The sequence below is a fragment of the Spinacia oleracea genome, chromosome 6, assembly GCF_020520425.1.
Source record: "Spinacia oleracea cultivar Varoflay chromosome 6, BTI_SOV_V1, whole genome shotgun sequence".
Classification (NCBI taxonomy): domain Eukaryota; kingdom Viridiplantae; phylum Streptophyta; class Magnoliopsida; order Caryophyllales; family Amaranthaceae; genus Spinacia; species Spinacia oleracea.
In genome coordinates, this window is record NC_079492.1 from 134,743,422 (window position 1) to 134,770,284 (window position 26,863).

At 40.9% G+C, this 26,863-nt stretch overlaps 3 protein-coding genes across 3 annotated transcripts; 1 reads left to right on the forward strand and 2 right to left on the reverse strand.

Moving 5' to 3' along the window:
* Positions 1–12,875: 12,875 nt before the first annotated feature.
* Positions 12,876–20,275, forward strand: LOC110791565 (uncharacterized). The gene is made up of 7 exons (XM_021996315.2): positions 12,876–13,195; positions 18,175–18,306; positions 18,384–18,521; positions 18,917–19,066; positions 19,209–19,325; positions 19,444–19,587; positions 19,804–20,275. Exons 1-7 carry the CDS (start codon positions 13,019–13,021, stop codon positions 19,933–19,935), a joined length of 990 nt encoding a protein of 329 aa, XP_021852007.1. The 5' UTR covers positions 12,876–13,018; the 3' UTR covers positions 19,936–20,275.
* A 1,699-nt stretch (positions 20,276–21,974) lies between these two features.
* Positions 21,975–22,500, reverse strand: LOC110791551 (histone H4). Its single transcript, XM_021996302.2, has one exon. It carries the CDS (start codon positions 22,408–22,410, stop codon positions 22,099–22,101), a length of 312 nt encoding a protein of 103 aa, XP_021851994.1. The 5' UTR covers positions 22,411–22,500; the 3' UTR covers positions 21,975–22,098.
* Positions 22,501–24,071: 1,571 nt separating this feature from the next.
* Positions 24,072–26,440, reverse strand: LOC110791557 (transcription factor GTE9-like). Its single transcript, XM_021996307.2, has 3 exons — positions 26,278–26,440; positions 24,733–25,469; positions 24,072–24,616 (listed from the first exon to the last, which is right to left on the reverse strand). The coding sequence occupies exons 2-3, from the start codon at positions 25,438–25,440 to the stop codon at positions 24,302–24,304; spliced, it is 1,023 nt and encodes a 340-aa protein (XP_021851999.2). The 5' UTR covers positions 25,441–25,469; positions 26,278–26,440; the 3' UTR covers positions 24,072–24,301.
* Between the last annotated feature and the right edge of the window lie 423 nt (positions 26,441–26,863).

Sequence of the window (26,863 nt, forward strand, 5' to 3'; positions counted from 1 at the left end):
AAACACATTATGCATCACGTAAACATTTGCAGCGATTAATCAAGGGCACCAATAATCTACCAATTATTCAGTCCTTATTAATTCTAATCAAGTTGTTTTAACCTTAAGGATTTGTAGACCTAATCAAGAGTTTATGACTAAAAAGCGCTCCCACTTAAACCAATAAATTCATATGCTTTACCAATTTTAAACATAAAAATGTATTTCTAGTCTAACCGGAAACATACAAATTTAATTAAAATTTAAAGCTCATATCAATTTATAATTGAATCCAAAATTTAATTTAATTTCAGTCGTATTTAAATTAATTCATGATTTTAATTTTAGTAAAATAATTAGAATAAATAACATTTATTATAATTATAATATTCAAAATTAAAATCCAAGAAAATAATTCAAATTATTAATTTTAAAATTAATTAAAATTACGTGAACTGAAATTTTCAAATTAAACATTCAAAACGATCTAATCGTAACGCAAACACCCTACGCGTTGCACGCCCATGGACCGTACGCACACAGCCATTGCTGGCCATGTGCGCGCAGCCCATGCGCTCGTCGCATAGCTGCTGCTTCCCTATCGCAAGCCTCCGCACGCATTGGTGCTCGCTGCGCGCGCCAGCGCTCATCGCACGCGAGCTATCGCTCGCAGTGCGCGCGCGCGACATCGCTCGCTGGGCGCGCGACATCGCTCGCTGGGCGCGCGAGCCATCGCTCGCTGGGCGCGCGACATCGCTCGCTGGGCGCGCGACATCGCTCGCTGTGCGCGCGAGCCATCGCTCGCTGGGGCGCGACATCGCTCGCTGGGCGGGCGACATCGCGCGCTGTGCGCGCGAGTAATGCTGGGCGCAGCGCTCGTGGCACGCGAGCTTGCGCTCGCTGCGCGCGAGGCTGCGCGCTCTTGTGCGAGGCAGCGCGCGTTGTGGCGCAGCTCGCTTGCTGCCCACACGCGACTGCCTTGGCTCGCCCTTCGCCCATGCCCATTCGTTCATTGCTCGTGGCACACGACACAAGGCAGGGCTGCTGCCTTGTGCTCGTGCACTACGCCCTTGCTCATTGCATTCGTGCCGCATGGGCGACGAGCTCCCTTGCTCGTCGTCGCATGCCCGCATTATACAACACCCCTTAAGGGTAACACGAAGCGTCCATTGCTTCGTGCGTGCAAGTTTTATGAACGAATCGCATAAAAAATTAAAATTTATATTTAAAATTAATGACAAATTAATAAATAATATTAATTTCATAATTTTAGGGCGAAAAAATCGAAAATTTATTATCCAATTGATTTCCGATTGTTATGGATTCAAGTCTAGGTCATAAAATTTAAAATTTATCGTAAATTTACAATTTTTATGGTGGTTTTTAATCATAGGTTTCTAATTAAATTACAATTAATTATGAAAATCAAATTAATTCTAAATTATTCTAATTTTCAACAAATTAATCATAATTACAAATTAGATTGCATAATTAACAAGACTAGGCATTCAAACTTGTTAAACATATGCAGTAGGTCAATCAAAAATTCAAGATTTATCAACAAGAATCGCAAATATTTAATTTAACATCTTAAATTTACGAAATTTTGCATTCGAAAAACTAAAACCTTCGAAAAGTCATAGTTAGGCTTCGAATTTGAGAATTCTGGGTTCGGCAGAAAAATACTATTTTTGTCAAAATTTTAGAATGCCTTTTACATGCGGAATTGACACAAAAATCACTCGATTTGGATGAGTAACGAAGAAACTGCCGAAAAACTGCGTACGTATAATTAAATAAACGCAATTTGCAATTAATTAACAATTACGAAAATTAATCACCCCTTTTAATTCTTGCAAATTTGTAATATTTAACCATGTTCATGCAATTTAGATTATGAAAATAATAAGGGGCTCTGATACCACTGTAAGGTTATGATTCATATGACAGTTCATAAATCATGCGGAAAAACCATAAAGCCAGGAAACATATTATTTACACATAATCATTTAGCATAGTTTAGATGCATACTCTTTGTTGCGTGCCTTCCCTAGCTGCGCCCGAACCGAACAAGAACAAGTCTTTAGGACTCCAAGTGTCGTCCCTCCGTAGATAGTCCACAGCACGTCCGGATCCGCCTTAAGATTGACCAACTAGAATCGCCCTTAAGGTTCTAATATTTTCGGTTAGGTAGGCAAGAATATTGGCTGATTTTTCTGCTTAAAAATCTTAGTTTTGAATACTTAAAACTTGTGTGTAAATAATGACCCCTAGGCCTTTATTTATAGAGTTATGGAAAAGGAATCGTAATCCTAGTAGGATACGAATTAATTGAAATTAGAATCCTACATGAATTCTATTTAATTAATTTATCCAATTAGGAATAGGAATTTAATCATACACTAACTCTTGTAGATTTAGGAATCACGCATGAGCACAAACTCACACACACACGGCAGCCACAAGGGCTGCCCATGCGCGTGCGAGCAGCAGCCCACGCAGCGCGGCCCACGCATCCGTGGCCTTGGCGCGCGCTGGGCCTGCCTTGCGGTAGGCCTGGGCGCTGCCTTGGCTGGGCTTGTGGCGCGCGTGCTTGCTGGGCGATGGCCCGGCTTCGTGCTGGGCCTTCGTCCGGCAGGCCTCGTCCGATGCTAATTCGTACGATACGCTTCCGATTAAATTTCCATTTCCGGAATTTATTTCCGATACGAACAATATTTAATATTTCCGATTCCGGAATTAATTTCCGTTTCGAACAAATATTTAATATTTCCGTTTCCGGAATTATTTTCCGATTCCGGTAATATTTCCGATTCTGACAATATTTCCGTTTCCGGCAATATTTCCGATTCTGGTAATATTTCCATTTCCAATAATATTTTCCGATACGTACCATGTTTCCGTTTCCGGCAACATCTACGACTTGGATAATATTCATATTTCCGATACGATCCATATTTCCGTTTCCGGCAATATCATCGTTTCCGGAGTATTCATTTCTTGCCTGTGACGATCTTAGCTCCCACTGAAACCAAGATCCGTCGGTTCCGAATATTCATAGATGGAGTATTTAATGCCATTAAATACTTGATCCGTTTACGTACTATTTGTGTGACCCTACGGATTCAGTCAAGAGTAAGCTGTGGATTAATATCATTAATTCCACTTGAACTGAAGCGGCCTCTAGCTAGGCATTCAGCTCACTTGATCTCACTGAATTATTAACTTGTTAATTAATACTGAACCGCATTTATTAGACTTAACATAGAATGCATACTTGGACCAAGGGCATTATTTCCTTCAGTGAGTGAGTCTCCTGCTAAGAAGACAAAAAGATTAAGCTCCATACCAGCTCCCAAACCACTTTCCATCCGTGCACCCACTGGAGTTGTTTTCAAAACGACTCATACTGCTCCCGACAACCCTGCTCCAAAACCTGTCTTCAAAACCGTTCATACTGCTCCTGATATGGCCGGTGGTTTTAAAAGTTTGGATTGCGGTCGTGGTGCTGCCCTTACTGGCAGGCGTCCTCGTGATCGTAACCAACCCTTCACTCGGGTGAATCGGTCTCGAGTGGACGGTACTACACAGCCTGCCCCTGACAAGTCTCAGCAGAAGTCTCCTGAGAAGGGTTTTGAATCAGCTGCCGATGCGAACGTCGCAGGCCAAGGGGGTGATGCTGTTGAGAATGTTGAGCCGATAGCCCAACCAGACTTGATGGTTGTGGATCTTATGACTCCAACCCGCCAGAATCAGGAGCAAGAGGTTAATGATACTGATGTTGCTGGTATGGGCCAGAAGACTCCTCCTCTCATGCCTCCTACTCTTCATACCTCTTCTGGGTATGTTCGCCCTAGCCAGAGTGCTGGTACCAGCTCTGGTCTGAACATGGGTGTCTTCGTCCGTCCTGGAGAATGGATTGAGAAGACTCCGATTTGCTTAACTCCCAGGAAGATGAAGTACTTTGAGGTTCCTCCTGGTGAGCCTGACGAATCCTGGAACCCTAAAATCGATCTTCTTCGTGGTGAGTCGATACTCACCGATGACTGCAAAGGAGGTGGTTGCATGGGTTGGAGGGCTTTGAAGGATCTGGCTACTCCTCGCGACAATCCTGCTGCTGAGATTGACGCGCCGGCTGCCCAACATATGAATGACTTGCTCAAGGTATGAAATCGGTGCTACTTTTATGGTATGCTTTTTGTATATATAGGTATGCAATCGGTGTTGTTTTTTGACGATTTGTCTTTTGTAGGCCTGCAACTCTGCAGTGGAGCTTGTGAAGCTGTACCTCTGCTACCAGGAGCAGAATGAAGACCTTCAGAAAAGGCAGGCTGAGCTGGAGAAGCAGGTGAATGACGCCAAGCAAGATCTGGACCAAAAAACTTCTGAGCTGAAAAGGGTGAAGCAACGCAACCAAGAGTTGGAGAATGTTGCGAACAAACTGGAGGCAGAGGAGACCAAAAACAAAGAGCTGTCTGAGAAGTTGCTGGAGGCGGATGAGAAGGCCAAAGCTGCTTACAAGACCGGTGCTCAGGATGGTGCCTTGCGATTTTCTCGGTCCCAGACCTATAGTAAGCGTATCACGGATAGTCATAACGGTGGCTGGTTTGCTGCCCACCGTTGTGGCGTTCATGGTATTGGCCTTACCAAGGAGGACTGTGAGGATATTGAGTATGCTTTCCTGGTGGAGGAAAAGCACAGGGTACCAACCGGTTGGGAGTCACAGATCATTCCGAAGGAGATCATTCAGAATGCTGATCCCTTGACTCTCCCTCCCATTGAGCTGAAGGAAGAAGACTACCTGGATCCTGCCCTGCTGTCTTCCAGTACCAACCAGACGGATCATCAACAAGTTTGAAGGTGCGGGCAGTCATCACCGGTATCATCCTGTGGTTCATCTGGCGTTGCTGCTTTTAAAGATTAGTTTATTTTTTTAGACGCACTTTTGGTATCAGCTGTTTGTGGCACTTTTTTCCCTGGGATATTTTATGCTTGTTTTTGTAAACTTTACCTTGTGCCATTTTTGATCAGCTAACAAATGTCAGTTTTGGTGTTGGCTGTCGAATTTGCTTTATTCAGATGGTGTTGCTCTTATGCTTATGATATTGTGTTGTTTGTTTTATTTTTCTATTTTATGCTTGCCCTCATTTATGCAATTGTGCTGTTTGAATCTGGTACTTTACCCCGAGTCAGCAAGCTGATAGTAGCCTTGCTGACTTACTTTAAGGGTTTTGAATCATGATATTTGACTATACATTACCCCGAGTCAGCAAGATGATAGTAGCCTTGCTGACCTACTTTAAGGGTTTGATTCGTATCACCCCGAGTCAGCAAGCTGATAGTAGCCTTGCTGACCTACTTTAAGGGTTTGAATCACGATTTTTGATTATACATTACCCCGAGTCAGCAACCTGATAGTATCCTTGTTGACCTACTTTAAGGGTTTGATTCGTATCACCCCGAGTCAGCAAGCTGATAGTAGCCTTGCTGACCTACTTTAAGGGTTTGAATCATGATTTTTGATTATACATTACCCCGAGTCAGCAAGCTGATAGTAGCCTTGCTGACCTACTTTAAGGGTTTGATTCGTATCACCCCGAGTCAGCAAGCTGATAGTAGCCTTGCTGACCTACTTTAAGGGTTTGAATCACGATTTTTGATTATACATTACCCCGAGTCAGCAAGCTGATAGTAGCCTTGCTGACCTACTTTAAGGGTTTGATTCGTATCACCCCGAGTCAGCAAGCTGATAGTAGCCTTGCTGACCTACTTTAAGGGTTTGAATCACGATTTTTGATTATACATTACCCCGAGTCAGCAAGCTGATAGTAGCCTTGCTGACCTACTTTAAGGGTTTGATTCGTATCACCCCGAGTCAGCAAGCTGATAGTAGCCTTGCTGACCTACTTTAAGGGTTTGAATCACGATTTTTGATTATACATTACCCCGAGTCAGCAAGCTGATAGTAGCCTTGCTGACCTACTTTAAGGGTTTGATTCTTCTGCTTTGTATTCCTCGACTTTCTTTCATTTCATGGACCATAACAGGCCTGGCTCATTCGGCCTTTTTGGGTTAGTGACTACACATAAAACTTTCTAAGGACGCTGGCGTTCCATGAATTTTTTAGCGCTGTTCCACCCATATCCATCAGCCTAAAAGCTCCTGGTACGATTTCTTCCCATATCTGATAAGGCCCCTCCCAGTTTGGGGTTAACTTCCCTTGGACCTTTGCCTTGCCTGTAGCTGCAGTTCTGCGGAGCACCAGGTCTCCTACTTCAAGCTGTCTGTGTTTTACTCTTTTGTTGTAGGCATTACTTATGCGCTGCTTGTAAGCCACCGATCTGATTTCTGCTCTGAGTCTGATCTCTGGTAGAAGATCCAGCTCCTGCTTTAACAGTTTACCGTTCTTGTTTTCTTCATAATGCTGGATCCTGAATGTAGGTAACCCTACTTCTGCTGCTATCACTGCTTCTGATCCGAAACATAGACGGAATGGGCTCTCTCCCGTTGCTTCCTTAACGGTGGTTCTATTTCCCCAAAGTATCTCTGGAACAATATCGGCCCAACCAGCCTTATAGTCGTCTAGCTTCTTTCTCATTGCTGCCAGTATCTGCTTATTGGCAGCTTCTGCCTGTCCATTGCTTTGGGGATGACAAACAGAAGAGTAGGCAAACTTGACCTTGTACATACTCAAGAAACTTTGAACTGGCGAGCAATCAAACTGTACCCCATGGTCCATCACGATTGCCATCGGTAATCCGAACCTGGTGATTATATTTTTCCATATGAACTTTTTGACCTGATTTGCAGTTATCTTTGCCACCGGTTCTGCTTCTATCCATTTGGTGAAATAATCGACTGCCACTATCAGAAATTTTCTTCCACCGGATGCCGTTGTGAATGGTCCCAGAATGTCCATTCCCCACTGGGCGAACGGTATTGGATTTAGGATTGGCATGAGATCGTTTGCAGGACGATTGATGACTGCTGAAAAAACTTGACATTTTTCACATTTCTTGACGTACTCCTGTGCGTCTGTTAGCATTGTCGGCCAGTAGTATCCTTGCCTTTGGCATTTCAGTGCAAGGGTTTTTCCTCCCTGATGATTTCCACACACTCCTTCATGTATTTCTTCTATCAGTCGTGCCGATTCGTATGCTGATATGCATCGTAACAGAGGCAAGCTAAAACCCCGTTTGTAGAGTTGGCCTCTGATGATTACAAACCAGCATGAGTTTCTAATCAATCTTCTTGCTTCCGTTTTTTCTGCAGGCAGGGTTCCATCTCTCTTGTATGCCCACAAGGTGTCATACCATTCAGGTTGGCTCGTGATTACCATGACCTGATTTGCCAATACTTCAGTGCTCCTTCGATGCATGACTTCCATCATTACTGATTTTACCAGAGCACTTGAGCTGGCCAGTTTTGACAGGGAGTCTGCCAACATGTTCTCTGATCGGGGTACTAATTTTATTTCGAAGCTTTCCAACTGTGCCACTGACTGTTTAAGATTTTCGGCGTATCTTTTCATGGATTCTTCCTTCGTTTCATATTCTCCTGAGAACTGGTTTACTACCAGCTGTGAGTCAGTTGTGAGCCTGAGCCTACGAGCACCAGCTGCCGTGCAGATCTGTATGCCAGCGATTGCGGCCTCGTATTCTGCCTCGTTGTTTGATGCCTGGAAAGAGAACTTAATAGCATACTCGAACTGGTCTCCTTCTGGTGAGGTAACTATTACCCCTGCTCCTGACCCTGATTTGGTGACCGAGCCGTCTACTGCTACTTCCCATATTCCTTCCTTTATTTCCTCCTCCTGGTATGATGCTTCGACTATGAAGTCAGACAGTGCTTGGGCTTTTATAGCCATTATGGGCCGATATTCCATGTGAAACTCTGATAGTTCAATCGCCCATTTTAGGAGTCTACCTGATGTGTCCATTTTTTGCATTGCTTTTTCCAGTGGGTAGTTTGTGAGGACTTGGATCCCGTGTGCATCAAAGTAAGGTCTCAGCTTTCTGGCTGCAATCAATACTGCCAACCCCAACTTTTCTATCAAGGAGTACCTCGTTTCTGCTTCTTGCAGGATGTGGCTGACAAAGTACACCGGTATCTGTGTTTTATCTTTCTCTATGATCAGAACTGCTGCTACTGTGTGTTGAGAAGCAGATATGTATAGCTGCAGCGTGTCCCCTTCCTCTGGTCGAGCTATTGTGGGTAGGACTTGCAGGTGCCGTTTTATTGCCTCAAAGGCTGCTCTTTCTGTTTCTCCCCACTTGAATTTCTTGTTTTGCTTTAACACGTTGAAAAAGGGAAAAGACCTATCTGCTGATTTGCTAATGAACCGGGTCAATGCGGCCATTCTTCCTGTTAACTTTTGCACGTCTTTTATGCAACCGGGTTCTGGTAGATTCATAATTGCATCTACCTTATCTGGATTGGCATCGATTCCCCTTTCGCTTACTAGGAAACCCAGGAACTTTCCTGATCGGACCCCGAATACACATTTCTTGGGGTTTAACTTCATCCTGAACCTCCTCAGAGTTTCGAAAGTTTCTCTCAAGTCGTCGATGTGGTCGCTGGCCAATCGGCTTTTAACTATTGAGTCATCCACATATACCTCTATGTTCCTCCCTTTCTGGGAAGCAAATACCCTATCCACCAACTTCTGGTAGGTTGCTCCCGCATTCTTCAGCCCAAATGGCATAGCCTTATAGCTGTATACCCCTGAATCTGTGATGAAGGCGGCCTTCTTTCTACCGGCTTTACACAAGCTGACTTGGTGATACCCTAAGAAGGCATCCAGGAAACTCAAAAGAGCGTGGCCACTTGTTGAATCTACCAGTCTATCGATTCGTGGCAATGGATAGCAGTCCTTGGGGCACGCCCCATTCAGATTGGTAAAATCTACGCACATTCGCCAACTGCCATTTGACTTTTTTACCATGACTACGTTGGCCAACCATTCGGGGTAGTCACAAACTTCTATGAACCCTGCTTCCAGCAGTTTTTCCACTTCTTCTTTTATTGCAGCATTTTTTTCACTGGAGAAATTTCTCTTCTTTTGCTTTACCGGCCTGACTGACTTGTCTACATTCAGACGATGCATTATGATGTCTGGGCTGATACCGGGCATTTCATCTGCAGAGAAGGCAAAGACGTCTGCATTTTCTCGTAACAGGCCGATGAGATTGACCTGCTGATCTGCCTCCATATCGGCACCTATTCGTACCGTTCTTTCTGGAACTCCTTCTACCAATTCAATTTCCCGAGTTTCTCCATCTGCAGCCGGCCTTGGGATGCAAACCGGCCTTTCATCAAAATTTTCCATGCTCAGATCCCCTCTCTTTCTTTTGGTTGGCATGTTTGCTTCTCGGGCAAGGTTGGTTTTCGGCACCATCCTTCCTGGTGCCTTTATCGCTGTCAGATAACACGATCTGGCAGTCTCCTGACTGCCATGTACCCTTTCTGTTCTTTCCAGATTTGAGAGATATATCATGGTCAAATGATATGTGGACACCACCGCCTGTGCGTCATGAATGAATGGTCGACCAATTATTACGTTATACGCTGCTGGTACTTTTATCACCAAAAAGTCGACCATTAAGTCCCTGGCTGATGATCCTCTACCTACTTGAACCGGTAGACGGATACTGCCTTCTGGATAGACGCTGGCTCCAGAGAATCCGATAACGGGATAGCTCACCCTTGCTAACTCTCCGTGATCTATGTTCAGCTGGGTGAAAGCTTCCCAGAATATGATGTTCGCAGAGCTGCCTCCATCAATCAGGCATCTCTTGACGGGGAAGTTTGCTATCTCGAGTTCCAATACCAGCGGGTCATCATGGGGATATATAATGCCGCGACAATCGTCCGAGGTGAACGTGATGACCGGTAGGGGGATTGGTTCCGGCCATTTCCTTGCGCTATGGTAACTCACCAAATGCCTTTGCTCCTCTAGATTTCTTATTGCCCCGCTGACTGTACCTCCATGCACGGGCCCTCCAGAGATCACCCAAACCGTGGGTCTCTTTCCCCTATCGGCCCCATCTTTGCCTGTTTCCGGTAATGACCGGATTTCTTGCCGGGATGGTGGTGCCTGTTCAATCCTACCAGTGGGCTGTGCATACCCTGGCTGAGTAGGTGTATATGGGGCATGACTATGCGAACTGCCCTGCCTGCTATTTCCTCCCTGGCCTTCCTGTCGAACCCTGTACTGGGATAGGTATCCCCTTCTTACCAGCTCTTCGATGTTATCCTTGAGCTCTTTGCAATGCTCCGTGTAATGACCATGATCATTATGAAAAGCACAAAAGTTCTTATTGTTACCTGGGGCATCCATCGGTAACGGTTTTCTCCACGCTGCCGATTTATTTACTGCGTAGATCGTGGCTCTAGCGGTGTTCAGGGGAGTGTACACCTGGTAAGCCCCTACCGGCTGTTGTCTGTTCGGATATCCCCCTCTCTGCTGATGGCCCTCCTTTCTACCGTTATCTTTCCGGTAATTGTGTTGCTGTATGGGAACATGATCCTTCTTGGCCGATTGTACTGCCTGATTTCCCCCCATGGGTGATATTAGCATCAGCTCATCACTCCTGATATACTCATTTGCTTTTCTCAAGGCCTCCCCCAGCGAGGTAAATGATTTTCTTCCCAGGTACCTTTTGAACTCGCATTCCTGCATCCCTCTCAACAGAGCCAAGACGGCTATTTCTTGCTGTAAATCTGGTATTGTGATGGATTCGTTGTTAAAACGAGTAAGGTATTCTCTCAGCGGCTCTTTCGGCCTTTGTGAGATTGACATCAGCTCTCCGGATGTTTTCTTTCGTTCAACCTTGCTAATGAACCGCCTCACAAAGTCCTCTTGAATCTGCCGAAAACTGAATATCGATCCGGCCGGCAACTTCTTATACCAATCGGCTGCCACCCCTGATAATGTGGTTTGGAACACTTTGCACCACATGGCATCTGAGTCAGAATACAGCATCATGTGTTGTTCGAAAGCGGTGGAGTGATTTTCGGGGTCTGTGGTTCCGTTGTATTTGCACGTCGGCATCTTTACTTTCTCCATAGGTTGCTCCAGTATACCCCTGCAGAGTGGGGAGTCTTTGGGGTGTATGGTTCGCCTCGTCGGCTCCTGATGAGGTAAATATCCTTCATATCTATTCCAACCTGGTTGTGGAGACTGTACGATGTACTCTTCGTGATACGGTGTCGATTCCCTACCAGCAGGAAACGACCCCTCTTGCTCTGACACCGACTCTCGGCGTCTAGTGGACCTTTCTCTGCGCCGAGAGCTATGCCTTTTTCTTCTACCCGGATTTTCACTCTGTACAAGTATTGGTTCAGGTTGTGCTGGCAGTACCACTTCATGCTCTAGGGTTTCGTAGAGATTTCTAACCGGCATCGCACTCGGGCGATTGCCGGTAACCACGATCTGATTTCCCTCTGTCCTCCTTGAGGACAGTTCAGCCATTGCTTTCATGACGGCCGACGCCGTCATCAGCTGTTGTGGTGTGAACCTTTGGGACAACGCCGAGAGGTTGCTCTGAATCTGTGGGGGTGATGGGGAATCCTGTGCCCTTTCTTCCATGGACGTTTCGTCCTCTATGATCACGTCGTTCGGGTCTTCAAAACCTGGGGGGGCAATGCTTATCTGTGACTTGAGTGTTTTTGGGGGAGGATCGGTAAGTGGTGTGACTTGGCTGGTTGAGACAGGTAAGAGAGAAGGTTTGACTGCGGGTTGTGCTACTGATGTTGGTGTGATCACTGCTGATTGTGGGAGATTGTTGTTTTTTCTAGGTTTTTTGTTGTTGGTATCCATGATGGTTGATTTACTTGACAAGGTTGGGAAGTCCCCTCCTTCTAGCGCCAATTATTCCGGTAGGATTTGGGAACGGTTGGAGATGTCTTGCTGGTCGAGTGCTGCTGTTATCCTGATGATATCCTGCGCAGATAACAAAGATGAACTAGCCTCGAGGGTGATTCGAGGATCCCTCCTCCGATGCTAAAGTCAGGTATGATGAGTGATAAGTATTTTGGTTTTAGTGGAAATGATTGTGTTTGCGTACCTTTTGTCATAAATGAAACCCATATATATAGGCGCGGGTCGGGCGTACGGACAAATGGGTCCTACCCGATTGATAGCGACCCGTTGACCTCTTGGTTTGGTCACGTGCCTCCTCCCTACCGGCTTGTAAGAGATGCTGGTAGGGAATAATAACTGCCGTTAAGGATTATTTGCTTTTATCCTTAACAGCTTGGCGATGCTACCAGCCAGCTGGTAGCATACCCGTACAGTAGTCCAATTATTACTTTGTATTGATGAACGAATTGGCTTTAAATGGACATATAAGTCACGCGAGTTACAATAGCCTTAGAACAGACTGCTAACAATCATAAAGTTTACGTAAACAAATCCTATGAGTTGAAATTAAATCTTCAAGTGTGTCAATTAGCATAGACGCATAGTTGATAAAGTTAAGAAGTTGGTACCTAAAATCCGTAATACCCATTTCTTACCTTGCACTTCGTACCTTCTTTCTTCTACGGAAAAATAAATAAATTATAATCCCTCCGTCCCGGAATACTTGAAACGCTTTTCTTATCGGGCCGTCCCGGATTACTTGAAACGCTTCTAAAAATGGAAACTTTATATAATATTTTATTATTTTCTCACCTTACCTAAGGGCCCACCAACAACCCTACTACCCCAAATAAACATTAAAAAATTCATGACCCTCCACCACATCCCACTATTTATATTAAAAAAATACCCCACTACTAACTCCCTTTCAATTAAATAAGAAGTTAATTATAATAAATTAAACTCCGTGCCGGTCAAACGGTTTCAAGTATTCCGGGACGAATGGAGTATTAAATTCATAGAAAACAAGGTGTTTTATTTTTTGGGGGACGAAAAGCACGGCCCCTCTTCCACCGGAAAAACAGTAGGCGCAAATTAATTCTGGGCGAAGGAGGAAGAAATGAAAAAATAAAGCAGATAACCAAAATCAAGCAACCAAAAGCAAGAACATTAAAAATGTCAACTGAAAGTCGACTAGAAGTTGAAGCACAAATTGCTGCAAATATATCTGAGATTCTAGGGTTTTCGAAATTAGATGCCTTACCAGAACCCATTTTTACAGAGAGATCAAACGCCTTCAATTTCCAGGAAAATATCAATGCTTCAGATTCTGGGACCCAACCTCAATCAATCGTAAGCTTCCATAAATTAATCTATTGCTTTTCTGGTCTTATTTTGGTTGATTTTTATTTTTGTTTTTCTTGTGAAATTGAGATTCAATGTTGGCTGAAACGTTTTAGTTCAGTATCCTGCTGTAGGAATTATTGGTGAATTCCTTTACCATTTTTGGATGATAGTTTTCCGTTGGTTGTTATCCTATCAGTTAATTAGTCTAGTGCCAATTTCGTTGTTTACGGTACTGGCTGTTAACTTGTCTAGAATTGGATTGTGGTACCGATCAATAATGGCCGAAGTAAACTCAATGAAGTAACAACTGGTATTATCACGAAGCATCCATGAACCTTTGAGAGTCTTGGCTGGTTTTAGCATCGTTGAAATAATGGAATTTTGGATATTTGATAAAGCAATGGAAACTCGTTTACACCCTGATGCTAATGGCTAAGCAATTGTTTGGATGTCATATTTGATCGAGCAATGGAAACTCGTTTACAACCCCTTGATTAACCAATTACGGGAAAGTTCCTCTCTTTTTTTTGTGCTGGTTTATGGACTACAGTTCCCTTTTAATTATGCCAGTAGTGTTAACTGTTAAGTAACTTCAAATCATTGTCTTGAGGTTCTTTGACCTCTGTTGACCCATCAACTTGTATTAACCCCTCTGTCTATGGTGATATTAGCACAGTATCAACATGGCTATTAAATCCTTGTTTGCTGTGGGTTAAGTTCCATTTTAGGTTTACTGACTTATCTCATCTCTTGCCTTGCTCCTGCTCTTTTCCACTACCTCAGCCCCACATTATTTTCATGTTTTACACTGTTGCTTTTGGCACGGAGATTAAGACTAGTGGATTGAGAGAAAACGTAAGCAAGGAACGGGGGGGGGGGGGGGGGGTTTGGAGAGAGAATAGCGAAAAGTGTGAGATTTGGAAAGGCATTGGGATATCAATAAATGCAAGTATACGATATGGTTTTTAATGGATGGAGTATTATCATTCCCCTACACTGGTTTGATTAGCTTATACATTGTGTTAGGTTGATGCTTGACATTGTAGAGAAAATTGGAAAAAAAGAAATTGTATTTCCCATGGTTAAAGGCATATTGCCTAGCTAGGTTTTTGTAAGCTCTACTTCATTCATGAATTTAAAGTCATTAATTCATTTGTTTTTGTCCCTAGAAAGCATTTTCTATTATTTCCGCTTTCAATGTGTTGCATTGACTAGCATAAAGCAGTTACTTGCCTCCTTTTAAGTTGTCTTGTGCTTTTTACATTGCCAACAGCAGATTTCTGACATTGTAAGGTTTCCAGGTTAATCTGAGTTTGATATATCAATCGTTGGCCTTTGTTCTACCATCTAAAAGTTAACATTTTTCTTATTGTAGAAAACTGCACACCATTTACTTACTTGAGGGAATTGCCTTAGCTCTGCCAAAATTCTGTTAGGTTATCTTGCCTTATGTTTGTTGAACTTAGTGAGACGTACAAAGCATTCAGTGAGCTGTCTATTTTTGTTTAATTGGAAGAATTCATTGTTAATTAATCTGGTTGATTTATGGGTCACATACGCACATGTGGATGAACCAAATACCTTAGCAGTCTAGTCATATAATTTCAGCCCAAGTAGAAAATTCGGGAATTTAACCGGGCAATACTACAATCTTACAACAAGTTTTTAAGTCTGTTGTTGAGATCTTAAGATGTTATAGGCACACCGAAATCCACTTCAGGTGGTTTGGGCAATTTCAAGTCATTGATTGGTTCGAGAGTGGATGAACCAAAGTTAAGAGTGGTTCGAGAGTCCTGTTTTGGCGTATCATTTGGTGAGTGGATCTAACACTTAAAACACAATTTCCAGATTTTCCTTTTCTAGAGAGGTCACCATTTTTGAAGTGTTAGTATGGAATGGGAACCAGAAGCATAGGAATGTAACCTTTTCAAGACTCCCCAACGATTGGGAAGTAGATTAAGTTTCAAGACGTTTGGAACAGTTTTCTGTTCGGAAGGTCTCTTTGGAGGGGAATGATGAGGTGTTTTGGAGGCAGTGCAAGTGTAAGAGTTGCTTCTTCTCTGCTAAGAGCTTCTGTACCTTCCATGATTTTTTTTCCCCATGGATTTTCCCTGCCTTTGATATTGGAAGAAGAAAGCTTCTCCTAAAGCTTGTTTTATCGCTTGGGCGGCGATCAAAGAGAAGCTCCCAAGTCCGAATTGAGGATGTTCTTAAGAGAAGAAGCTTTTTTATCACTAGTTGTTATCTGTGCCTTAAGGAGGAAGAATTTATTAATCACCTTCTTCTCTTTTACCCTTGAGTTATTTTTCTTTAGCACTTATATTTACCCTTATTTAGAGTCGATCTGCGTCCAACTTTGTTCTGTTGAAGATATTCTTGCTGCCTGAACAAGGACAAAAAAAGTTTGTCTTGCCAAAGTGTTGGTAATATTGTGGCACACTTGGAAGAAAGAAACCAACATATTTTTTTAGGGTTTAGCTTCCACTTTTCAAGGTTTCAAGCTCCAATTTTCGAGGGTTTTGTATAGCTTGATTTGAGTTTTAGCTTCTGAACTTCAATTGTATTGATTTTGCAGATTTCTCTATGATAGCTTGAGGGGATTATCCTTTTGTCCTTACTCCTTAGCTCTCCTTTTGTACATGGGTGACACCCCCTTGGCGTCTTTCTGTTATAATTATATAAGATGCGCCGTTTAAGCTTTTTGATAAAAGTTGTGATAAAGTTAACCAGAACGGAGAGAATTGGTGTAGTTAATGTGTTTGCCGTAGTTACCGGTCTTTCTTTTATAGTTGCATGTGTGGTTGATTTCAAAAATTTCTTGCGCCTGCATTGCCTCCCACACATGTAGGTCTTCTTAGACAATTAATTGTAGCTATTGTTGATGATATTGTTTAAGCGCTTCATAAAAAAGGTGCAATATTTTTATATCAGTTCATTATAATTACAACACATTTGAAACTGGGATCAGGATTATGAAATTCCCTCTTGTTGTGGAACATAACAGTCAGCAGATGTAAATCTGACAGCCTGGCTTGGACCTTTTCAATTCCAGATCCATATTAAGATGAATTGGATTCAGATTATTGGGTCCAACTAAGTCCTAATATCCAGGGAACTTATTCCAATTTAGGTTCAAATAATTTTACCCAAGTTCAAATCTAATAAGTCCAATCCAAAATTGCTGCTGACTTGTTTAGGTCCAAAAACTTTCCCCAAGTGAATCGAAAGCCTACAGTTGGATCAAAGATTGAAAAAAGCGCACATGCATGATTAAATTCAAAGTGATATGTTGGTGAATATTTGAAAACTTTGGACAATTTTTTTGATGTATATTCTTTAATGTTAGATTTTAAGTTTTTTTTTGGCAAATAATAAAACTTTATTAATACCAGAGAGAAATGTTACAAAGCCACCAAGTCCACAAAGCAACAGAAACTTACAACTTAAACGACTAACCAAGTGCAAACCGTATCATGGTCTTGAAGCCCTCCCACCTTCTAGGAAGGGTTGAGGGAAAGAAAAATCATATACTAGCACAAGTGTCACGGTCCGAGTGTTTTGACACCGGATAATGCGGCGCGCTCTTGCCTATGGGGCGGCAAGGGCGCAAGCCTTGTGCGGAAAGTGAATCTCAAGGCTCGGGGCACGAGCGGGTGTCTGCTTTAGAATGAGCACTCTTGCCTGTTGGCGACAAGAGCGAGGGTCGAGGGCCGATCGGGGCGCTTGTGTGCGCACAACAGGCACAAGCGGGACCGACGACGAGAGTGTATCTGTTTTGCGAGGGACTTTGATGGGTCTTGGAAAGCTTAAAAACATGCGACAACACAATATCTATAAAGGCTAACAACAACACAAATGATTAAACAAAGGCAATTTCTGATGAGAGGTATTGGTTCATACCCCTCATAGAGGTTTATTTTGAATTAGCTAAAACTTGCCAATGAACACTGGAATTATAGTAACATAATAATTCTCTCTAAAGCCTAGAAAACTATTAGAAAGATCCTAGAAAGCAATAGAAAAGAGAAATACAAGTAAAGGAAGGTTGGATTCTAACAAGGCTGTAACAACCATAAATCAACCATATCAGCTTTACACCTACAAGCCACCCTAAAAACAATAAGTCTGAAGACAGAAGTGCTATCTAACAATTGATTACAATATCTTTTTTTTTGATTCCTTTGAATCCAAATGGATAGATGGCTTCTGTGAACAACATGCTGTGAAGAATAGCTTTAGTCCCTTTCCTCCTGCAATCCTTATAAGCAGACTCGCTCATAATCGAAGGTTTAGACTTGCCTAGAAACACCAAGCAACTTCAGAAATTTCTCCCATATGTCAGTAGTATAACATTGAAAGAAAAGATGATGAATAATTTCAGGTGCAACCCCACATAGGACACAAACAGGATCAATAGATAACCCCCACTGCAGCAACCTATCTTTTGTCACAAGTTTGTGTTGAGCAGCCATCCAAGTAATAAACACACTTTTTGGACTAGCTGTGTTATTGCATAGTAATCTTTTCCAAGGATCAGTCACAAAATTACCTCTCAGGTGCTTGTAAAGTTTGTACCTTATCTTGATGAACATAAGCTTGAGCAGTGATAACATCATCTAAGACTTCTCTGCTACCTAAAATCTTCTTGAACTTTCATGATAAACCCACATGAATGTTCATATTCCAGATATCTTTCTTCTTAACATAATAAATTTTGTTAGATTTAAGGTTTGTCATTTGTACAATGTGTTTGGAGTCTAAATCAAATCTTTATTTTGTAGAAGCCCATTTAGTAGCTAATTTATGTGGAAGCAGAGTGGATTTTGATCTGCATATGAAATACTTAAAACAGTCACGTAGCTACTTTAACCAAGGAAATATATTTGAAATTGGCAACAGTATCCTAAAACTCCCTCCAGATTGATCTGAAACATAATGTTCACTTCTGATGCTTCAAAGTCTTTTGCATATTTCATGGCGTCAAGCTTGATGAATCTCAACCACAACAAGAGCTGGAGCAACCAGAAGCCTGTGTGGATCCCGCTGCACCAAAATCTATACAACCCAATTCAAAATCAGGCATCATAGAAGAGAATGTTGTCCTTCAAAAGCTTCTTGTAAGTTGAGATAACAAGCTTATTTTATTATTCCATATTGTAGATTGGTAAATTTTTGACTTGCTTAATGAAACTAGCGGAAATGGAGATATTTTGACTACAGAGATGGAAGTTCGTGTATAAAGGCTCATGCAGTCAACTCCCCAGCAAAAACGTTAGGGCCACCGTGCTATGTTTGTGGACAGTTTAAGCATACTGGGAAGAGATGCCCCAAGGTAATGTATTATCTTGCTTTACAGCTATTCAGTTGGTGGTCAGCCTTAAACTCATAATTTATGGCGTATAGCCACTATGTTTATCCTCCCCCCCTAAAAAAAAGCACTATGTGAAAGGTCATTATTCATAACTAGGTTCTTTATTGGATGAATTAGATCTGTAAGGTACTAATACTATGTATTTTGCCTTAAACTTATAATTTATGGCTTTTAACCCTAACCTCCCTCCGCCAAGCACTATGTGAAAGGTCACTTACACTACTCATAACTAGTTATTGAATTAAATGGATCTGTAAGGTCTTAAAAGTAAGTACTTTATTAATGATATTGTCCTAGAAAATGAGTTACTTCAATAATTTTGCTTGAAAGTTTTCTGAACGGAGTTTCACTTCCAGCGCCGTATTTGCTCCACATGCAAAAAAAGAGGCCACATCGCTGTAGATTGTCCAGTGAACAACAAAGAATGTATAATCTGTTTGAGATGTGGGGGATCAGAACATGAGCTTTATGCATGCACTGTTGAGTACTCTCCTGATGATCTAAAGGTGTGTTTGACTGACGGGGCAAAAGTTTTTTTTTCCCCTTATGCGGTTTCCTAGCATTCAATACTACTTTTATTTTTATTTTATGCAAGCAATACTACTTATTTTGACGTGCTCATTACTGAGATTTCCTATTTAATGACAGAACATACAGTGCTATGTTTGCAATGAAGTTGGACACATCTGCTGTGGTAACTATACAGACATAAGCGTAGCGACAGCCTCTTGTTATAATTGTGGGGAAGCTGGGCATTCAGGTTTGGTAAGTAACCTTTCAGTATTTTAGTAGTGTATATATCTTCTGCAAGAGTCCAACTGTGCAAGACATTAAACATATAGTTGACCAAAACTTTAATATGTTCACTTTTTTTTTTATAAAGGAATGCCCAAAGCCGCATCTGGATAAGTCTGGCTCGTTTCCTCCCCCTATATGCTACAAATGTGGAGAGGGTGGCCATGTGGCACGAAGATGCCCAACATGCCCAAAAGATGCCAGGCGACCAGCTTGTCATAAACGTCGAAAGGTAGGTTACTGCTGAATACAGAGTACTACATAAACCGTTTCAAGTTTCTACCACCCTCAAATGGCGGAAATAAGAAAGAGAATTACATAATGATAAGATATTATGCTGTACTCGCCTTTTCTTTCAAAAACAAAACCGGGAGATGATATCTTAAAAATCAGGTAGAAGCATTTACGTCACTTTGACCAAAGTGTTTTCTTGGTTTGATGCTTGCAGGATTCTGAGTTGGATTTGGTAGTGGAAGCAGATGACAACCGAAAAACAGCTAGGAGAAGCAAGACATACAGGCACGGTAGAGTGAAGAAACAAAAGATACGAGGGTTACTAGAGTACACGACGACTGTATAGTACTATAAATTAATTCTGTATGACTGACTGTATGAGCCTGGGGGGTTTCAGTAATTTTTGCAGGTATTGAAATCACTCTTAGGAGTAAGCTTTCATCCTGCAAACTTTGTATTATCTTCTTCTTGCTGTTGTAACATTATTTTTGGTTTAAAAGAGCAGTGAATCAAGTAGTAATTGAGTTAAGAGGGTAAGTTTCTGTGTACAAGTGGTAAAATTATATCCACTTGAAGCACAATCTTTCTCAAGAGCCCACATATGTAAGCATTGAACCAGATAATTAAAACTTGTGGTTGGAAAAGGTTACTTTTTTTTTTCTAGTTCAGCTAGACATTTTGACAAACTCTTGGTGGGCATCCAAATCTCCTGCTCTCTCTGTAACTTATACTCCTATCACCTTAGGCTCTGTTTGTCTTAACAGAAAACATGGAAATCACATTCAGTAATAATCAACCTTGAATGTCAAGTTAGTCTTGCAGACAGACAGTGTATGTAGTATTGTCAGTAACCTTTGTATGACCACCAAATGGAAGCTTAGCTGACTTCATTTGTGAAGGCCAGTTACACCAAAATTACAATGAGGCCGGTTTCGCTTATCTTTGACTTCCAACATTGACCAAAGGCTCCGTTCCATCGATGCTTTCTGTGTGGCAGAAGCCTCATTATCTGTACCAGGTGAAAACTGTTGGGGCTGGTTTCAGTACAAGCCGCTTTCAAGCTTTGGTCAGTGAGAAATTTGATCTTCGCATGAAAACTTAGGGTAGACTATCAAGATGAGGTTAAAGAAATAAAGACTAGGTTTGAGTGTTTCAAGATGAGCCTTTCCGAGTTAATCTCATTGATTGGAAAAAATTTCCAATCAAATGGCATTTTCGTAAATAATTGATGATTTTATTACGAAAATGTCATTAAATGTGGGTTAAAGTTCAGTGACATGTCATCAAATGTGGACCACATATACGATCATTATTGTATTTTCATAACACACCAACAACTATATAATATACAGTCAACAGCTCACAATATACAATAAGCTTCTACTAATAAACAATCTACAACTATAAATATACAGTCAATCAATTACCAATAAACAATATTGTATTTTAGTAATTCATCAGCAATCATAAAATATACAGACAACGACAAGTGGTATACAATCAACACCGAATAATATGCAGTCAATAACTACAAATATACAGTCAATACCTACAAATGTACAGTCAACACTTAACATTATACCATATACAGTTTTCGGGCATAATATTTACGAAAATGCCATTTGATTGGAAATTTTTTCCAATCACTGAGATTAACTCGGAATTTCTCTTTCAAGATCACGTGGATGGCTGAAACCAATGTGGTCAGGTTGAATGTTTCTCGGATTTGATTTATGATCTAAACAGATAAATTGATTGAATCTCTTCTTCATTGTTCGAGTAATGACATAATTGTTGGCAGTCCTTAGAGATGTAAGAACTAGAACATAAAACAAGTTTTTATCATACTGCAATTTTCACTGAAACACTAATGTTACTGGACTGCTTTTATCTACTAAAAGTGGCAGTCATCTTGCAATGTTTTTAGAGAAGCTAAGAGTAACTGCGTTATCACTCTTGTAAAGATCATCTACAACTTGGATTTCCATTCCCAAAATCAACAACAAATTAACCTAAAACCAGAACACCATTTCTCTTACTCTAATTAAGATAGCATCACTAACTAGTCTAACATTTACCCAGAAACATGTTGTAATTCATCTGAAGTTATCAAATACTACATTTACCTTGTAATTAAACGGCAACGAACTAATAACCAGATTTACGAGTAGATTTCAAATACAACTACAAAACACAGCAACCTTTTTTCTTGTATATGCGTCTGCAACAATATCTGGGCAACATATCAAACAACAATAGAACACCATTTCTCCATTTCAATAATTTAAATAGCATCACTAACATTCACGCAGAATTATCTAGTAAAATTATCAAATATAAGTTTGAAATAAACTAAATCAATTGAAACGGCAGATTGCAAAGATATAGCATAATAAAACCCGATTCATTTCATATATTCGATTCAAATTTGCAATTAATTACATCAGACAGTAATTAAAAACATCTTGAAACTACAATTAGATCTAAAGAAAAACCCTAAAAACAAAACCTAACCCCCAAAACCGTAAAGAGTACGGCCCTGCCTCTTGAGTGCATAGACAACATCCATGGCAGTGACTGTCTTACGGCGAGCGTGCTCAGTGTAGGTAACAGCATCTCTAATAACATTCTCCAAAAAGATCTTGAGAACACCGCGAGTCTCCTCATAGATCAGGCCACTGATTCTCTTAACACCACCTCGACGAGCAAGACGACGAATGGCAGGCTTAGTAATGCCCTGGATATTATCCCTGAGCACCTTCCTGTGCCTCTTGGCTCCTCCCTTTCCCAACCCCTTTCCTCCCTTTCCTCTTCCTGACATTTTCTCACTCTTCAAGTTTAGAAATCTTCTGAATTGAGATTCTAGGGTTTTGGTTTTGATTTTGATTGTGGTGGGAAATGAAATTGGGGGAAAGTGGGTTTATATAGGGGCGATAAAGGGAAGGTGGTCAAATAATTTGAAGTTTTGGTTTTGGAGGGATTTATACCGCGTCAGTTTTAGTCGTTAGATGTGTTTTAATCGAACGGTGTTTAAGGTCAATCCGTGCTTACTGTACGGTGTAGTTTAGGACCGTCGATGGTTTTTATCTAACGGTGAAAATATGCGTAGGGGTGATTTTGCAGATATTCGCCCGCTAAATCCCGAATTCAAAAATTTTAGGCAAAGGAACTTATTTTAATAATTCTAGTTTCAGCTACACATTTTCACAAACACATGGCGCGCATTCTAGTCTCCTTCCCTCTCTCTACTCCAGTGATCCAGTCCCTTGGCCATGATTGTGGGCCGGGCGGGCTTAGGGTTGAGCCCAAGGGTTGTGGGCCTGTACCAATTCACCATCTGATCGGGCTGTTCCGGGTCGAATATTGTAAGGTAGAGCCCGGGCACAAAGTCCCATGTGTTGGGGCGGGCTCACGACTTCATACTCGTGTTGGGTAGTGTTTTTTTAGTATCCATGTCGGGTCGGACCGGGCTGGGCCACAGTCATCTTTACTTGGCCCCAGCAGTTGGTGATGTTATCGGTGAAGATGGGGAATCGGGTTTGGTGATGGTGATGGTTTTGGACGATAGGGAGGAGAGCAATGGTGATGATGGGATTAGTTTATGGAAGCAGCTAGTTAATTAAGTTGTAATTGCAGTGTCCATTTAGCAGAACCGATAAAGCTCTCGATCAGCTTCCATTGTAGGCTTCCAAAGCTTGATCTTGGATTCTTGGGTATTGATTGACTACCTCAATCACATTTCTTCCAAACCATTTAAGTGATCCAAATCCTTCCAATTCAACACCATAAGAACTGGCATCATATATAGTACAGTGCTTTCAAACTTGAGCTCGTTTATTGGCTGAGTGTCTAATCATGGAGCAGAGCTAGTACAAGTAAAGATGATGTACTCCAAATAAACAAATAAATAATTATGAAGAGCAACCACTTTCTCGGAATAAAAGCTGTAACTCCAACTGATATGATCGATCAACTAGCTTGTTTACATTTGATCATTAGCTACCATGGAGTACATATTAAGAATACTACTTAGACTCGAATAGTAGACTAGCTGGTTATCACTCAGTGCCATATAAATATAATCTGGATATTCAGATAAAATTAATTCAACATGAATGAATGTATATGTTAACTCGAACCAACACATATCAAGGACAACACATAGCAAGGGAAGGAAACACCTATTCCTACAGAAGTTAATGAACATCCTTGCTGATTACGTACTAAACTAAAGTATTCAACAGAAACAGAAAGCAACATGTCTGCATCAATCACTAAAAAGAAGAATGTTATATCAGGTTCACAGTAACAACAAACATTTGAATGTGATTAGCCCTGTGGGATTGTATGCGCAACATTTCAAAGACACGTCCAGGATAAGGGATTGATATATTCCTCCAACACAAGCATGAACCTTCACGTACGTACACCCAAATAATCTCATAACTTTGTTTCTGAATTTGTTGACCAAGCTCAGCTCTCTGGTTTCCGAATTTCTGAATTCCATTCATTTTGGTATCATACTACAAATTAAACATACATTGTAATCATCTTGCCCATTGTGCTCTATTTATTGTGCTTCTTTCAAGGTTTGAAAGACTGAAAGCTAGTTGGCCTCTATACATTACTTAGCCATTTGGATATGCTGTCTAAACTTATCTTACAGATTATCAACATTGCCTTGAGCTCCTTATCGATCGATCCATCTTAATTCAGTGATAGTCATCCTTGATGAATAAACCTAGGCGTTCCAATGGGGTCCTGATTATACGACGGTCTACATGACTCCATATAGTAGCAAGGGACCTACGATCATCGCACTTTACTACTAAATTTGAGGTTCCCATCAGACCCTCAAGATCTTTCATAACTTTATAGTTGTCTTCAACATTTATCACTGATCGTTCCATCTTTCTAATTGCCATCCTGGCTTCCTCCCTCGCTTCTTGTCTTTTCCTTTTCATTTTAGATTCTTCATTTAATCTTGCAGCCGACTCCTTTTCTACTTGCCCAATTGTTTTATCACCCTGAACATATTCAGAAATTAAGTTATGTAAGTAAACTTGAATTAAAATTGAGACTAAAAGAATACATAAATAGATCGAAATTTGGAAGTGATTAGAGATTAAGATTAGATAATTACCTGTTGCAACAAAGTGTAACGTTGGGCATTGAGTATGGTTTCAGCAAACCTAGTCTTCAATTGTGCCACACGTAACGCCTTTGACGGGGAGAGTTGAATATCTTTGTGATGCTCCTTTTCCAGATTCATTTCAACAGGCTTCCAATGATTATCAAACACCTCGACAAGTGCCTTGGCACATTTATGGACCCAATGGAAAGGAGGATTGAATAACATTGCATTTGAAAATGTGAGCCTGACATCAGCTTCAAACTCCTCAACACAAATATATTTGAGCTGCTGCAATTTCTGTTTAATGGTCCGAAGATCCATTGGTCTTTTTATGATGTCATAATAGTAGACACCAGGATTAACAGGGGCAAAGAACGCGTTACCCAACTTATGATTCATTAACTTTCCAAGAATGGTCTGACAATATAGTATTGTAGCACTGTCCATCTTCGACCTCTTTGGTTTAGGACCACCTTCTTCTTCTTCTAACACTTCCTCAGCTCTACGCTTCAATCCAGTAATAGAGTTACAGTTGAGTTTAGGCACTTGTTTTGAGAATTGACATATGCGCTTATTGTAGGCATCAACTGCTGATGGATTCTTGACTTGAGGTATTTGTGAGGATTTGATACCAGGCTTCCTTGCAGCAAGCTTTAACAACCTCAACTTTTGTCTTGTCACGTCACTTTCACCAAAACTTGTTGCTACTTCCGCCATCTTCGTCTTCGACTTGCAACACGTACAATCTGCAAGATCACCATACATTAATATATATTATTAGAAATCTATCCAAATACAAATTCAATTACTAAACAAAAGAGCAAAAAAATTGAACCAATATAGAGTTGCTACATTATAAACAGAGGTCTCAATCATTCAAATTAAAACAACCATGTAACCTAGAACATTCCCAAACTTTAAATCTTTGTATTATGATTTTCATGTCAAATTATGAAGTCATCGAGTATACTACCGTACGAGTCGACTAATTAGACCTAAAAACAACACCAACAAAAAATTCAAACAGAATAATTTCTAAAATAATCGATACAAAACAGAAAAGTGAAGATATTGCATAACGAACTAAAAGGAATATACGAACTTCAAGTAGAATTTCTCACAATAAACACCAAAACAGAATATATTTAACAATTTGAAATCAGAACAATCACTCCAAGAATTTGTATCTTAACGACAACCTAATTACGACGGGTCAAAAAAATTTGCGACGGAAATAACAACCAAACAAAGACGGGAACAACCGTCGCCAATGTCTTTTACGACGGGTTAACGATGAGATTTTCCATTAACGACGGCTCCCTTTTATGACGGGTTCGCGACAGGAAATCTCGTCATTAATCAACAATTGTTGGCCTTTATCGGCGGAATTTCCCGTCGTTAATGATACAATTTCTTGTAGTGAATTAAAACTTATAAAAAAAAGCATAATGCACCAAAACAAACATAACAAAAAAGCGTTAAACACTTACATATTTGAATCAATAAAAACACAAATAAAATAAACAAAAGTATCGAGACAACATATATACTTACCGATCGATCGAGAATTGAAGGAGAGGTGGTTGGTAGAGGCGGGCGCCGAGTATCTGATTTTGTTGTAAGGGTTTTAAGAGGATGAGAGTGCGGGAGGAGGAAGAGGATCGAGGAGAGAGATACAGAGATGAAGGAGATGATGAATGTAGAGATCAATATAATGAAGTTGGTTAGGGCTGACTTATTTCTCCTGAAAATTGTTGAATTATATATATTTCCGAAGAGAATTAAGTAGAATTTGCAAACACTTACTTCCACTAAGATTGTATCCAATGAATGAAGTTTATTTTATGTAAAGTTTCCTTAAATCAATCAAGTGAAGATATTCCCTTCAAAAAAAAATATTAGGGCCAGCTAGCTAGTTAGTTACCTTAACCAATTACAACTGTAATTCTTACACCTTTTTCCGCGTCTCAACTCTCAATTTCAGTTGATTGGTGACCAAGTTTTCAATTTTATGTAAATTTTCCTAAATCAACTCCATTTGTAATTAGATCCAGTTCCTTGGACCAACTACAATTAAACATGTAATGTAACTAGTCTTACAACTAGATCTGTCAAAAGGGTCGGTCGGGTTGGCTTCTAA

Excerpts from the sequence above, each read along its gene's own strand:
- LOC110791565 (XM_021996315.2), top strand. The coding sequence starts at position 13,019 with ATGTCAACTGAAAGTCGACTAGAAGTTGAAGCACAAATTGCTGCAAAT. Across the intron at positions 13,196-18,174 it reads GGACCCAACCTCAATCAATC|CTTGATGAATCTCAACCACA; the intron begins GTAAGCTTCCAT and ends CATGGCGTCAAG. Across the intron at positions 19,326-19,443 it reads AAGCTGGGCATTCAGGTTTG|GAATGCCCAAAGCCGCATCT; the intron begins GTAAGTAACCTT and ends TTTTTTATAAAG.
- LOC110791557 (XM_021996307.2), bottom strand. The coding sequence starts at position 25,440 with ATGGCGGAAGTAGCAACAAGTTTTGGTGAAAGTGACGTGACAAGACAA. Across the intron at positions 24,617-24,732 it reads GTTACACTTTGTTGCAACAG|GGTGATAAAACAATTGGGCA; the intron begins GTAATTATCTAA and ends GAATATGTTCAG.
- LOC110791551 (XM_021996302.2), bottom strand. The coding sequence starts at position 22,410 with ATGTCAGGAAGAGGAAAGGGAGGAAAGGGGTTGGGAAAGGGAGGAGCC.